The sequence below is a fragment of the Haemaphysalis longicornis genome, unplaced genomic scaffold (assembly GCF_048455015.1).
Source record: "Haemaphysalis longicornis isolate Haplotype H1 unplaced genomic scaffold, Haemaphysalis longicornis Haplotype H1 scaffold_3, whole genome shotgun sequence".
Classification (NCBI taxonomy): Eukaryota; Metazoa; Arthropoda; class Arachnida; order Ixodida; family Ixodidae; genus Haemaphysalis; species Haemaphysalis longicornis.
Window position 1 is genome coordinate 48,073,671 of NW_027526335.1, and position 15,906 is coordinate 48,089,576.

Genomic DNA, 15,906 nt, shown 5'->3' on the forward strand with positions numbered 1-15,906 from the left:
GGTGGTCCTGAAATAGCACCGCTAGAGGGAGCACAAGGATCTTACAATTGCGCCAACGTGTACAAACAGGTTAGTGCCTAGAGGTGAGTTTATCGCAGAGCATGAGACAAAATAAAAAAAGGATGGCCGAACGAATTAGGACAACCAAGTAAGGGTAATTTTTAAATCGTAATAAACCGTGTGCTTGTTGTTAAAGCATTGCCTCTCAAGTAATCGGCTTCAGGTCGTCTTAGGGGTAGCGATGTTTTTCTTGACTGCCGCCGAGAGCGCCGAAATGAAGCCAAGTGAGGATTTTGACTGTCAGGTGGGGGTCAATGGCCTATTCTGCAGTGCCAAGACCAATTGAAGATGAGGTCGCGCACTCCCTTTGTCTCCCAAGAGATTCAGCGGTCCTCCATCGAAGACGCGACAATTCAGTGAACCGGCAATAACGCCCGAATGCAAGCTCCGGCTTATCTACAGCTCGCTTCGTCCTGTGCGGTACGATTCCGCTGGGAGAGTCACAGAGGACAATAACCTGCGCGCATCCGCTCACTCCAAGTTAGCCTCTGTTTTGGGAAAGGCGCGCAGCTGGCAGTCTGAGGTAGTGGTAATCGGCGCCGGGATTTGATTTGATTTGATTTGATTTGATTTTTTATTTCTGATATTCGATACGACGGTTGTTTCCATCACTCTATTCCCTGTGTTTCTCGTTAGTTTTTGTCCAGTAGAGAATGTGAAGGAAACAAAACGGTCATCACGCAGAAGTGTTGACAGAAAGTAAACATGTCCTCGCACCCGTAAAGAGAAGCTTCTATACGAGTAAACAGGGCTTTGCTACAGTGCCGATAATTACTATAACTCTTTGCTTGTGCCCGAAGCACAGCAAAAGCTGCTGTTTTCGCCAACTCAAAGCAGCACTTCGTGATTTGCTCGCCTTGTCGGATATTCTTTTCATTCTCACGTTTGGTTGTATTGCGTTTTTCTTAAGTCACTTTCGAATGCTTTTATTGCTGCAACAGAGAAAAAACCTAGACAATATCCGCGACATCGCTCGAAGGGCGTCATTCAGAAGCGCAAACAATTCCAGTACCGGGAAAGATAGACAAATATTTCTGAGTAAAAACTAAGTGGTCTAGATAATAGAAGTATGAATAAAGCAGTAAATTTTGCGACCACGTATTGTAATTACTGGAAGAGATAACTGACCACGCTTTGAAATCATTTCATATTTAGAAGAAAGTTGACAAAGGGTCCTTCTAGGAAATCTGCAGGGATTCAGTGCAGAGATTCAGTGTGTTGGCGATATAAATTAGCTCGGTAGGGTAAAACAGCATATCAAAAGGAGAATTTCAGCGCTTTAAAAATCCAGAGGAAGCTTTAAAAAATAAACCCGAAGAACACCGTTCCGTTTTTTTGATAACGGCGCGCATTTTCGGAGTACATTCCAGAGATGCCGCCTTGTAGGAAAGGGACCCTGCATTTTCGCTATTTTCAATATGATTGGCGGTGTTTCTACTTCTAACAAAAGTAAATTTGCAGGAGGGTTCCAAGCTGGGCTAGTTGGAAAGGCATTCTTGGATGAAACCAGCGCGAACTTAAACAAAGACGAAGGAAGTGCAACACAAGGACAGCCGCTGGTCTAACAACTAAAGTTTAATATCAAGAAGGGTGAATATAAACACTCAACACAAACATTAAGAAGCAATAAAAAGACTGCGCACGAGCGAAACAAGTTTACAAAGGTCGGGGTGATAACGCAAAAAAGATATACACCTGCTACAGTCAAGGCCCACGCAGATCTGCAATCTCTTTGGGACGGAGATGCACGCTTGCTTGGCTGACACACTTGTCTCTTGGTTCCGCTACGTGAAATGCCTCCATAATTTCGCGGGGTGTTTGTTCACGGTGCCTATATAAAATTTTGGCGGCAGGAAAAGGACTTTTGTACTTTTCTCCCAAAACTTTTTAAATTGGACGCAGATTGGTTGTTACGTTGCCAACGTGGACGTTAAAAAGGCCATTTCATCTGTTGCATTCTCAGTTATTGTATCCATGGAGGGATCATATGCCTTTTATACAAGACATTTATACAAATTTATACAATTTATGCAAATCTGAGGGAAGTTCCTATCCCTACAGTACGTCGTGGAGAGCGGGGCGGAAAAGGCTCCTTTCTAGCGCTGTGTGCCATCTCGGAACAAAAAGGTGCAACGTGTTTTTGCTACTTGGCACGGCTACAAAAGTAGGCGTGCCAAGTGGCAACACAAACTTTCACTTTGGTTCTTTAGTCCTGAAAACCGGTGTGTACTGGAACAGCCTTCTTGACGCCATCGTTTCTACACGCGAACTAGAGAAATTCAAGTCATCACTCGCGAATCTTTCTTATTGACCCATGCATTGTTTGTTGTGTACTCTATTTTTTTTACCCCACTCCGCCTGTACCGCCTGAACGGCCTTGAGAGTAAAATAAATGAAATGAAATGAAATGATAATGCAAGTGCATGTAAAGGCCGACATACGGAGAGAATTTCAGAAAAATAAAGGATGGTGATGGTAAAAACCTTTCTATTTGAGTAGACAAAAATAAATAAAATCATGTACCTCTCCGTCTAACAACGACGATTGTTGAACGCGAAGCTTTCTACTGATGGATTGTTTGATTAACCAATCCCACATCGCGAGTATGTGCTACTCTGGAGGCACCCACCACTTTTCTAGAGTGGATTGGATTGGAAAAACATTTATTGTGCCTGCAGTTGAAGTCCAAGTTAAGACTTCGGACTGGGCCAGGGTCGTCCTCACTGTCGCCACCAGGGTTAGAGGTCGCCCGCCCGTTACCGGGCTGCGAAGACTTTGGCTGGCCAACGAACGCCACGATGACCCGCTGGACAGCCTGAGTTGGAGGTCTTGGTTGTCAGATCGCTTCGCCTCTTCAAAGGCGGGCGGAAGTCTTCCTGATGTAGAATCTTCCGGCAAGGCGAGACAGTCCCAGACGATTTGCTCAAGAGTAGCGGGGTCGTTGCGACACACCCTGCACGTACCGTCGGGGTGTGCCTCTGGGAAAATCTTGTGCATGAAAGCCGGGGTCATCTTCAAACCACTTTCCAGAATACCCACAGCAACTCCCGGGTGTGTACTCCGTAAGCCTAACGTTTGGGTTTGTAGTGTACGGCGCGAATCGGTACCTGCTGCTTGGCGTTCACTTCGACATCGTCAAAATGGAGCAGTCGGATAGAGTCCGGCTTCACAACGCGAAGGACACAGGTTAGATTCCGGCCACGGGAAGTATTTTGTTCTTTCACTTCAGCCACGTTCATTCATCACCATCGTCAGAGAAGGTTGGCTTTTCTGCAGGGCGTATTGGCTTACAACAGCATCAGAGAGGACACCAAAGCTTCGCTTTAAAAGAAAGGTGGGTGGCCTTTCCTCAGTTCAGAAAGGCGCGATCCACCGCAGCTGCTCTAGCCCGGGAAATCACGTGTTCGTGAGTCTTGAGCTGAGAGCTGATCAGCCCGCATTCCCACTCCTCAAGGGTGGGGAAGAGAGGGGGTTTGTGTATTTGGCGGGTGCCCCTACGAGATGGGAAGTTGAGCATAAAATTTTCGAATTGCTCCTAATAAATATTTTCGTAACTAGACGTCACTAAATTTTGCCGAGGCGCACGGGCAGGTAGAGGCGTGGGTCAACCTTGTTGTGTTGGAAAATTTTTTACAGCTATACAAAGTTTTTCCCGGGAAAGCTATTGGTGAAAGTGGACACGAAAATAATCAGGAAGTGATATAAAGAAATGTAACCAAATTTAAGAGCTTCACCAGCTGCCCTTTAGTCGATCTTATCTGAAATCACCCTGTAGTGACGTTCCGAACTTGGCTGCGAGGGGAACATGATTGACGGGCCGGGCGAAGCAGGTGTGCTTTGTTGGTAGGCGCCACAAATCAGAACAAGTGAGTAATGCAAATGTTTCATTTGTGAGTAAGAGTGCGCCGAGTGAGTAACGGTGATATTTCGATGTCAGGGTAAAGTGAAGGGCAATAGAACCTGTGACAGCCGGCAGTTTGATTTCAGACGTCGCTTTCGAAACGCATGCCATGGTCTGTATTCACAGCACATTCCAAAGTGATTTTGACGCTGAATAAAAAGGCAGAATCAAGAAAGGTCTCTCACTTTAGAGTTGTGGCATTGTGTGGCGGAGCGAAACAGCGTTCGATCGCTGCGATGTAGTAAATGTAATAACTTAATTTTGCTCAAAAGTTGTGGGATCGCTGTGCTGGTTACCCTTTAAAGGAATCAAGGTGAGAGGTGATCTTTATCTCAACTTCGCATTTTCTATTACAAAAGGCAGGGCTTGAATTGTTAGCCACGTGCGGCTCGTAAAAGATCGAGGCGACTACATGATGACAGGAATCAGACTGAAAGAAGAGTTTATTGGCATGTCGTGATATAGGCAAGAGCTTGATAACACCCAAGAGCACTGCTGCGTGTTCGCGCTGTCGTGATAAGGTTTAGGCAGACAGCGCATGCCCGATACATCCTCTGGGGGGAATACAGAAGCACAACAGTTCACGTTAGTTGATTAAAGTCCTCGTCGTAACGAAGCCGCTTTGGTGGCTTGACTGCTCGCCCCGACCTCCTCGGCACCTGGGTTGGTCTTGGAGGGGTTGCCGGGACTAGTTCAGGGGTCCGTTGAGGGTATGCGCCATCGGCGGACGACGGCTGTTGCTGCGATGGTGTAGGCACTGTGGCACCAACGGCGCTGCTTGCTGTAGGTGCACTAGAGTCGACAGACGTGCTGTCGGGTGAACCGTAGTCCACGTCATCACTTGAGCCTGCTGCGCACTTTTCACGAGTCTCAAAGGGGTGCCTTCTGTTACGTCTAAACACACGACCATCTTCGGTTTCCACCTCGAAAGACCTCGGAGAAGTTCTTCTAGCCACAGTTCATTTCGATGACCATGTGGCGTTCCTAAGCCTTACGACCGACCCTTTATCCAAGGGCGATAAAGGTTTCCCGCTGCTTTAGACTACTGAAAACAGTCGACAGGACACGTCATAAGAGAAAGACCGAAGTGCCTTGAAATGTTAGGTTACATAGCTAGTTGTTTAAATAAAGTGAAGCCCCGTCCTTACGTTCCTCAGTGCTGCGTTTTCCAGGCTGCTACGTTGTTTTTGTCTAATCTCGGCGCAGCTTACATAGAGTCCCATGTATTAAAATCCTCACTGTTACGTCTGGGCTCAGAATATGTCCCTGGATCATTCGTCTCAATCTGACACTCTGAAGCCGCCCGGGCAACATTCGCGGACCCCCATATTGACGTTTGACGAGCCTTGGCCAGGCTTGTCTACGGAACTGACTGCATGAAGCCGCACGCGGGTGCGAATCGTCACAACTAGATAGCAAAATTTTACTCTATGCTATCAGGATTATCGCTGCGCTTACAACGGGAGTTTCATTTCGGAATGCCGGAAATGCGTATTTACCACGAAGCACCATCGCGATAATAGCACGCGTCTCGTCGTCATCGTGCGCTTCAAGCTTTGAGAAAACCGTTGAACTTGCAACCGCAAAATTTGTCGCGCCTTTATGGCATCGCCAAAACGGCAGCCGCTTTCCGCTCAGGAAAAGCTTGACGTACTAAGCGCAGTAGACAAGCAGCCAGCGCGGAAGAGAGTCGGCATAGCTAGGGAGCTTGCATTGCTACGCGTAGTGTTTTCCAGCGATCGCAAAAAGCAGCAATCCCAAATCCTCGAGTTTTTTAAGCGTAGAAAGCCAAAGTTGAAGAATTACATGGTCGAAAGCCAAAGCTACGCTGTGTCTGTTCATTTTCGAAGGTTTTCTCACTGCTGCGTACTCCTGGTTGTTACGTTTTGTTTTCTCGGTCCGGTGGGAAACGTATGAACGGGGTTCCATTGAACAGCCACGGCTACATTTCCGCCAGATTCGTGCTCCACATATATGCCGCTACACAAAAATAGCTGCCGTCGCTAGGCCGATAGGGAAACTGTCCACTGTCGGTACCGCTGATAGCCGAACGCGGCGAAAAGAATGCTTGCAGTATTTAAAATCCCGGATGCTCCCAAAGCACTGCTGGTGTCGTAGCAGGATGACCAACTTCAAAATACGCTTTCTGTACACCAATGACGTTTCCCAGAAAGGCAATAAAAATAGCAAAAAACGTCGTGGCTACATTGATGGTTAATGGGGAGTCGTTTAAAAACAGAGTAGAGGGTGAACCGCCAGGATTAATTACCGCTAAGTCCGACCACTCTGAGCAGAAATCAACGCCGATGATTAATGGGTTTCAGAACGGATGACGCGAACCGTGGGCAAGTGATTAGCGCGGTGGGGTGGTTTAGTTAGTTTCGACCATTCCGACCATCACTCATTCGTATATAGGATAACTGTCGGCTGCGTAACGGTAAGTAAAGGACAGTTATCCAAACGCACAAATAAACATTTTCGCTGAACAGGAATGTAATCCCCAAAGTGTGCTTCACAAAGTCGTGAAAACAGTATTGTGTGCGTTGCGAAGTTGGGAGATAAGTTAGGGTCCCTGCTAAAAATATAAAATAAGAGTGATTGCGCAATTTTAGAAGCACCACACAAGTTTCCCCTAAGCACGTCAACTTGGTCGCGTGGAAAAGGGTTTATTTGGCCTCAAGACAGTATACACACCTGAAGAGATCATATAGAAAATGAATTGACATCACGACGACACCTCAGCACAAGCTATGGGAGATACCCTCACAGGCTAACATGATCAGCCGTTCAAGTGTAAGCTCCTGATTGCAGACAATGCCCCTGTTATCAGTAAAGCTTGGCAAACACAATATTATCAACGGGTAATTTCGACCAAGTACTTTCTTGAACCAATGTGCAACCACAGCCGCTTCGGATTTGTCATGTGAGCGAATACAAAATGTGATACGTTTTTCGAGTTGTATTTTGTAGGCAGCTTTCCCCGGCTGAACAGCGTTCGCAGGGCAGACAGATGTATTTAGCAAATTAATAACTGAGGATGTATGTTACCTTTGGTGAAGTCCCCTTAGGAACTGCATAGCAAAGGACAAACCGAATTTTGAGGAAAAATTAGTTTAAACTATAGGTTAAGCGAGAACAGGCATTACACCTTTCGTAAATGCAGGACTGCAGCGAAAATCCGCATTGAAAGCCGCTTAAAGAGCATTTTTTTCAAAAACACTAAAAAAATGAGCTATCTGGAGAGGGATTCGCATACATGTTTATGGACACGACGTCTCTTTTGGAATTTTGCCAGTGTGTGAGCTCAAGAAAGCGGATTGCAGACATTGCGTCATGCCTAACGCACGTTAAACCTAAGGTAACGTGGTGAAGCTCTAAAGCCTGGGGGCATGCATCAAGAAATGGCCTACGCACTGACGTAAATGAAAAGCTAGTCAAGTGTGGTGCAGGAAAGCAAAATGGCAGATGGAAACTTTGTGCAATGAGGAGCGTAACAAAGGCAAGTGTTAGTGCAGCTAGAAACTTTGTGCAATGAGGAGTGTAACAAAGGCAAGTGTTAGTGCAGCTAGAAACTTTGTGCAATGAGGAGCGTAACAAAGGCAAGTGTTAGTGCAGCTAGTTCCTTACGGCGGTAAAGCCCCGCAAATGAAAGCTTGAAAACATGCCATGCTCTAAAATGCGCCTTCATTGTTACGAACATGGTGCCGATTTTTAACCCTGATTCCTTAAAATATTTTAAATCAAATCGCATTAAATGGGTGCTTCTGGCGGTACAGCTCAGACAATGTTGAAAGTAGAAGATGCCCAGGAATACTTTTCTTGGTATCTTTCTCTTTAGAAACTTCGCCGCTGCACTTAATGCTTGTTCATTACACAATTCTGACAGCATTGTTTACGTGCACCAGTACTCCCGGTAAAATAGGCGAACATGTGGGCAGGCAGTAGAGCACAGCAAATCATCAAGATGCTATCACTGAATGGAAACAAAGTCGAGCGAAGTTCGAGCAAAACATGTGAAGTTCTCTCACATCTGATGATTCCGGTGATCCCATTAAAAGTATTTTTTTGTCAAAGGAAGGGATAACATCACCTAGTAAATGAAAGGTAGGTGCAACAAATGAGCCCTGCAACAAACATGACCCCATACGTTTCTGGTTACTACTTTTCCTAAGCTACTGCTACGCAAGCTGGCGGCTTGTTGAATTTGAAACTTCACAGAGGCATCGATAATAAAATGTTCCTGCGTGTGCATTTACGATACAGGATTAAAACTTGCAGGAAATGCTGCAGCCCCTTTGACAAATTACCGCTGAACAACAACTATCATGACAACTAACTGCGCAAAGAACAAGCCGAACCATGCGCGTCGGCAGGGGGTGCAAAATAGACGACTGTCAGCCCCCCCCCCCCCCCCCCAAGCCACCCCAGAAAAATTGCCCCCCCCCCCCCCTCGCCGTCTCCCTCTTTCTCCTCGATACAATGGGTTTGCCCCTCTCAAGACAAAATCCTGCCGACGCCCATGAGCCGAGCTGAAGGGAGGTTCCCGTGAAATTATTGCAGGCAGATAGACGTACTATTTTTGAGCGTTCACGAGATACCCATTGCAAGGAGCTGAACAGCATAAATTTTGTCATTAATTCGGAAATAGAGTTCACAGCTTCAAATATATACAATAATTTCCCGTGTTTTACTAGGCAGAAATGCTGGTAATAATGCCCACTGAATGACGCGGTATCTTGTTTTGTTTATCGGGGAATAGACCGGGTAAACATGTACACATTTCGGGTTTCAAAATTGGCGCTCGTCGTATGGGTTTTTCCGGTGAGTGGTATGGTCCCGCCACCTTTGAGATGCTGGTAAAAGCTCGGCATCTCGGGCTTCTCCCCCTGATTCTGATTTGGTTCCTCAGAACCCCGACGATGGCGCTGCAGTGCAAGAACAAGGAAAATGCGCACTGCAAGCTTCAATACGCAAAGGAAATAAAATGTATTTCTTTCCTCTGAGCATGGTTACAAATCTTAGTTGCTAGCATACCACTTCGAGCTAACAGCAGAGAGAAGGAAAAAAAAATCAGGAGCCATTACGGTGTGTTTGAAGGGGTAGTAATATATACGAATCACACTCACGGTTAGAGAAGGTACAAGTATTTGTTTTTCTCGCCATTCTCTAATGGTAGTAACTACGGATTGGTGATTATTTATTGAAACTTGGGAGGACTACAGTTCTATCCTTTAGCAGACAAGCACGGGGCTGCCTGTTTGACCCCTCCCGTAAATGCCGATGAAGTGACAACTTGCGGAACTTTACTGTGAAGTAACTAACTGCCAAATTAAATCAACCAGGGGTGTAACGATACAGTAGCCTTAGGGGCCAGGTTTCATGCATTTTTGTTGAAAAAGTGTTGATAAAACAACACTTACACAAACTTTGTAGCCGTACTCCTACCGTAGATTCCCATGTATTGATGGCGGAGAAGGATTCATTTTAAAGTTTAAAATTTCACTATAAATTAAAAAAATTATGAAAAGTGAACGAAACTCCAGGTAGCGGTATAGTCCTCTTATCGGTCGAGGGCATATAACGTTCGTGAGGATGGTTGGATAAAAGAAAAGTCTGCTAAGCATTCGCGACAAAGCTTTCACGCACGGCATTTTTGTTGGCGCATTACAAAATGCACGGAACCACAGATACAACTCGCTTCGCTTAAAAGCTTATTCGTCAAACGAAAACGCTTACATTTTGGATCCACTTACATCAGCCCAACAGTGCTATTAGCAAAAATACAGAATACAATTTCTTTATCGCAGAAGCAACACGCAGGCAATACGTGACTCCCGCCAGAAACAGCGAAGGAATCGTTTTTGTTTATTTTAGGGGAAGCAGGAAAAATTTTACGAATGTCGTACAGGGCTACTGCGCCATCGGGCGCCATGATGAATGCGCCGGTTTTCGTCCGATCAGTACAGTGCTACTCCTGTTAACCCACGCCCATTCATTCGGGTTGCATATGGCTGTGAGGTACCAAGGACAGTTTGCCATAAATCATGTGCCCTTCGTGCTCTTTAAATAAGGCGTTATGGTTGCCTTTGTTGTCGCTACTACAAACAGGGCAAAATAACTAGGCATAGGTTATGTACAAGGGAAATAGAGGTGTGCAGGAACTAGAATATTTCTGGCTTTTAATTTGGTCCACAACACACCACTTCCCTTACGCCCGCATCCCTGCCCTGGCTCAACCAGAGTTCACCCGGACCCCTTACAGATAAGGCTCTTTGTAACCTACAAGATCTCCGTAATCTTACCACCTCGCTGCTTGTATGCAAACAACTGCAGACCTGTGCTGACGTGCAGTTTCCAAGCTGTCCTGTAATAACCATTTTTTATGATCATTCCTTGTTGTCATAGAAGCCCTCCAGAATTAAAAAAAATGAGAGGAAGAGGCAATAATTGTGTCGCAATGTATTCCAATTTGGTTCTGCCAAAATGTGTATAACTACTGAAAAACGGTCCTCCCCCTCTCCTTGCTCAGAGGAGTTGTTCTCTCCAAACTTTGCAGTTTTCTTGCCCGATGTTTCGATGCAGCGAGTAGTTTCCCGGCTGAAACCACAGTATAGCAGGATCCTCGCTTGTGAACGCTGGCCAGTCGACGCCGTTGATGACTGGAGTTCTGTAAGTAGGTCGCAAGCAAGAAAACAGGGCTGTCAGCCACTAGCAAAGTCACTTGCTGGATAAATATTAGCCACAGCTCTTAAAATTCAACTCAAATTATTTCGCCAATATTCTTGCGATGACTTGACGATTTCTCGACTAAAGGTGCACCTTCAAAGGTGTCAAGAAAAGCGGCCTTAGCGTGCAGAAAATGCATCACAAGTATATAAACAGCGTAAAAACGAATAAAATAAGATCACGAACCCATTATTGCTGATCGCAGAACAATAGTTCCAATGATTTACCAGTGCAATGCGCAAAATTTGGTCATTGAACGCACCAACGCGAATTTCAGAAACATTACTTTGTCACTGTCAGCACTTCAGATAATTTTTTTGGAGGCTACCGTATACAACAAAACAGGTGAAATACTTCAGTTTGACGATCTACAAACACCAATTCGATAGGGCATCGCTACATAGTTTTTGTTGAACCCACAGTCAATGCTGTGTACAGCATGTCTTATTGTAGGCACGGTCTCTAAGGTTTTGCTCTTGACGCGCAGGTGTATTAGTACTGCGTCATCGTAGTGATGATTTTTAGCGGTCATAATAATTTGGTAGAAGGATTTACCTCAAATATTATACGGAACGCCGTACGAAATGAGTATAAGGTACTACGCAAGTAAGGTAATAAATGCAGTGCGTTATTTCCGGTTATAGCATGGTATTTCAAAATACTTGCCCAGTCCTGGCGAACTCCGTGAACGCAGTCATCACAGTCGTGCTGAAGTCCCTGTCTTCGTCGGTGAAATGTTCGGGTGCGAGAAAAGGAACTCCGAAGTAGTAGGGAATGTCAGAAGTGTGCGGTATGCCGGTCCACTTGGGGAAGGGAAACTTCACCGACCTGTGACCGAACACAGAAAAGTACACCTTGTTTCCCATCCCGGAGTACTCCTCTGCGAAGAACTTGCTTGAACACACGAACTGACCGTCGCTCACAAACTCCGTGTGCAATTCCCTTAGCAGCCGTTTGTCGCCAGGAGTCGCCCTACTCGTGTAGTGTTCCAAAGTGGGCGCGAACTTGTCCGGTAACCAAGCGAGAGCCATGGCCCGCAGGACCTGCTTCAACTCTGCTTCGGTGATACCTTCGAGGTCTTCCGTTTGGATGCGCTTGTCTGGAAATGATATCGCTGCAAAGTTGCCCTCCGTGGCTGCGATCCCCATCATAACATCGACGTCAGAAAATTCCCCTTTCTTCACAGCCGCGGTGGGTCGCTTGGGAAGGAAGGTGTTCGGGTGAGAAGGTATGAAGTTGAAGACCTTAGTGGCGGAGCCCTTGTAGCTGGCCTCGCACAGTTCTTCCGCCGGCTTCAGACGCAGGCAGTCGAGGACTTCAGCAGGATAGGATGCAAGGTCTTTGTAGGAGCTGGCGCAGCCTACCAGTTGAGCAACCGTGTTGCCCTTTGTGAGGCTGTCGTAGAAAGAATCAATAAAACCGTCGCCGCCATAAACGCCACTCATGAGAACAGCCCTCTTGAATAGCCCACGACTTAGCGGAGATACAAGGTGGGCGCTTGCGGAAAACGAGCCGGCGCTCTCCCCGAACAAGGTAACGCTAGCTGGATTGCCTCCGAAACCTAGAATGTTTTCACGAACCCACTGAAGCGCAAGATTCTGGTCCATAAGGCCCATGTTTCCGGTAGCTTCTGGAACGGCAGCATTGAGGAAGCCGAAGATGTTGAGGCGGTAGTTAAGCGTGACCACCACGACGTCATGCAGGGCCGCCAGTACAGAACCGTCGTACCAGTGTTGGTATGCGGAGCCAAACGTGAAGCCACCTCCGTGAATCCATACTAGCACGGTCTTCAACGGTTTAGACCTCGTCGGTGTCCAAACGTTGAGGAAGAGACAGTCTTCCGACTGCGGCACGTACGGAGCAAAATCGCTGCTGAAGATTTTCTGGGTACAACATGTTTTGGGGGCCGTGGCGTTGTACGTACCGTTCCACGGATCCGCTGGAAGTGGTTCCCGAAATCGAAGCGAGCCCACAGGAGGGCGAGCAAACGGAATACCCAGGTATACTTCAACAGTTTTTCCAAGAACGTCCTTGGTGCTGCCTTGGATGCGCCCGTTCATTGTGGAGACTACGGGGGGCTCGGCTCCATTTACAATTCGCACCAAGAAAGTCGCAAAACAGTATTGCCACAGGTTTGACATTGTATTGCAGGCTCCACCTGCGAAGCAATTGTTCTTGAGTTGCAACGAATGTGCCAGTGTTCACAAGCACGAAACCTGGAATAAATAACCCATATGCCTTAGAAGAATAACTTTAATAACCACATGTATATCGATTATTCCCATTAGGCAGCAATATATTCCAGTAATTTCCATTAATTTCTTCCAATAGATATTACCTTAACAGCTCAACTCCTAGCGTGCAAACAGAAAGACGTTCACTCAATCGTTAAGCTTTCCCTTTTCCCAACTACAGGAAAACGCGCTTTACAAAGAGAATGATTTAGAGTAAACTGGCAGGTTTGTAAGAAAAATAGCGCTAATGTAAGAACATTTTTTTCGGGGTCACGTTGAGCGGGATTTCCTTGCTTAACTGCTTAAACTATCAGTAAATTTGTGTATGGGTATAATTTGCTACTCACCTGCGTGACAAAGGCGGAGACTATGGACGGTCTCACAATCTTCTATGGGCCGAACAGATTTAAGTCTAATGCTCGACCTTGCAGCCGTTTCGCATAAGAAAGAAAAAAAAGGCAGGTGTCCAACAAAGGCGCGATTAATGAGCGCTTTCACGCGACCATGGTCAGTTTGCGCCTTGTGTTTTCACAGCTTCGAGAGATTAGCATGTCCACCGGATGCCGCAATGACTCGGGTGCCAACAGGGCACCCCGCACGTGTCAGCGGCGATCTGCGACTCAGAATAGGAATTACAGGCTGGGAGAAACGGGCAAGGGGAACATGGCACTTAGTTTTCGCTACGACATTGTTTGAATTTCTCTCAGATAATGAATGGCAGCCTACCATTGTCCGTGAAGAAGAAAGTGTATGACTGCTGCATCTTACTGGTACTCACCTACGGGACCGAAACTTGGAGGCTCACTAAGAGGGTTCAACTTAAATTGAGGACGACTCAGCAAGCAATTGAACGGAAGATGATAGGTGTAACATTAAGGGACAAGAAGAGAGCTGATTTGGTTAGGGAACAAAAGCGTGTTAAGGACATATTAGTAGGAATTAAGAAGAAATGAACGTGGGCAGGGCATGTAATGAGAAGGCAAGATAACCTAGGCAAGGCAAGTGTGGCCGAGGGCGGCAGAAAGTTAGATGAGCAGATGAGATCAAGAAGTTTGCGGGGATAAATTGGTCGCAGTTAGCGCAGGACCGGGATAATTGGAGATTAAGGGAAGAGGCCTTTGCCCTGCAGTGGGAGTAGATAGTCTGGTGGTGATGACGATGATGACGTTTGAATTTAGAGAAAAAGTGTCAAGCATATATAGGTGCAATGTTTCATAGACGTTCGCATAACCTCGTAAAAGAGGAATTGGGAGCGGCTCAATACCTGGAGATCTGCCTGACGCATTGACAAGCACTTGAAAGGCTTCATTTGAGCACTTTATCTTTGTTGCTGCATGGAGCATCCGTGTGTTTTGAGACACTGAGATATCCGTGACATTCGAGAGGCTGACTTCTAAGAGCCTAAAACAATGAAAAGATATTTCACGCGCCCGCTCAGCCGGTGCGCAGAGTATTCAGGTGACGCATGTAAGTACAAGAGCAAAGGGAATGAACTTTGTCCTGCGGCTTTTACTTTCGGCATCCACAGCGATTGCTTTTTGGTGAAGAAAAATAACCGAGCGCCAACTCACAGTTCAACGAGCCTACTCTGCGAGTTGCTGTGGTTTATGCCACATCTCCGCTAGAAGTCCACGTATATAAAGAAAGCATGAAACGCTTGCTAATTATGCCTAACGTTAAAAAGTAAAATCAATAATTAAAACGCTGGAAAATAGAGACTGCCGGTGGGGCACTCTCCCCCCACAATAAAAGTACTGAAAGTAAAAAGCCGCATTATAGATCCCTTGATAGCCTATGTTTAATAACTACATGGTCAACATCCGGGATTTTAGGTGGGCTATACAAAAATGAACGATGGGGTGCTTGTTCACAAAACATCGTGGCAATAATATGAAGTTTAGGTTTCACGAATAATATGGGGGAAGAACTACATATACGTGTGCAACGGTTCCTTCCAACGCCAATGCGGGATGGCCTGTCTGACCGGGTGGTACCGTCCCACAAGGATGATATATTGTATTCGTGATTTTGAGTGAAGAGAGCTACCCCCGAACGACACCGACGTCGGCACAGTACTGATAAGCTGTTATTACCGCGAATTCTTTTCGACAACTTCCCGAAATAAACGAAAATACCAAGTAAGTACGACATACTGGGCTGACTGCGGAGGAACGTTACTTGTGTAGATGGCGTTGACTACTCCTTCCTGCGCTTCAGATCGGTTGGCCGCGTTCGTACTTAAGTTGGGCTATTTTTGGCCCTCATAATGGCACAAAATGTTTTCGCGTAATAATGTACTGGTAGACAGCGACTGCAGACGGGGCCGCACTCAATAGCATATACAATTCATAAGCATTTTTTCTCTCATGGAGCCAACTATGCAGACTCTCGGATAAATGGTAGACCGTTGTTTTATTGAAATAATACAAGTACCGCCTTGGAGTCGCTGATGAAGATTGCGAGGCAAGCCTCATTTACTTCACCGGCCTTCGGCAAGAATGTGCCCAATCCTGTTTCTTTAAGGGTGGTTGGCGCTTCGGGATCACTGCGCACTAAGGTCCCTGTACAGGGACCTTACTGCGCACCAGGTGCCAAGGTACTTATCATCATCATCATCATCATCATCATCATCATCATCATCATCATCAGCCTATTTACGCCCACTGCAGGGCAAAGGCCTCTCCCATTAATCTCTGATTACCCCGAGCCAAGGTACTAAGGGCTCCAGCAAATTCATCGCTCTCGGAAGACACCATAAAATGAATTGGCCGTTCCCTTGTCCGTAAAGGGAGAACGGGGGGGGGGGGGGGGGGCAGGGGGGGGGGGGGGGAGCGGCGGGTGTTAAGAAGGCTGCTGAGCGTAGAGGAGTTTAATTCCCGGCGCCTGACATTTAAAAGCAGCCACTATCCCTGAGGTTAGAACCTTCGTTCTAAGGGGTCACACATACAAAAAAAAAAAAAAAAAAAGATTTTTGTGATCTACCCT

At 46.3% G+C, this 15,906-nt stretch overlaps 1 protein-coding gene across 1 annotated transcript; it reads right to left on the bottom strand.

The window, feature by feature from the left end:
• Window positions 1-9,972: 9,972 nt before the first annotated feature.
• On the bottom strand, window positions 9,973-12,900 carry LOC144174419 (acetylcholinesterase-like). Its single transcript, XM_077703127.1, has 2 exons — window positions 11,354-12,900; window positions 9,973-10,628 (listed from the first exon to the last, which is right to left on the bottom strand). The coding sequence occupies exons 1-2, from the start codon at window positions 12,826-12,828 to the stop codon at window positions 10,487-10,489; spliced, it is 1,617 nt and encodes a 538-aa protein (XP_077559253.1). The 5' UTR covers window positions 12,829-12,900; the 3' UTR covers window positions 9,973-10,486.
• Between the last annotated feature and the right edge of the window lie 3,006 nt (window positions 12,901-15,906).

Excerpts from the sequence above, each read along its gene's own strand:
- LOC144174419 (XM_077703127.1), bottom strand. The coding sequence starts at position 12,828 with ATGTCAAACCTGTGGCAATACTGTTTTGCGACTTTCTTGGTGCGAATT. Across the intron at positions 10,629-11,353 it reads ACGGAGTTCGCCAGGACTGG|AACTCCAGTCATCAACGGCG; the intron begins GCAAGTATTTTG and ends ACCTACTTACAG.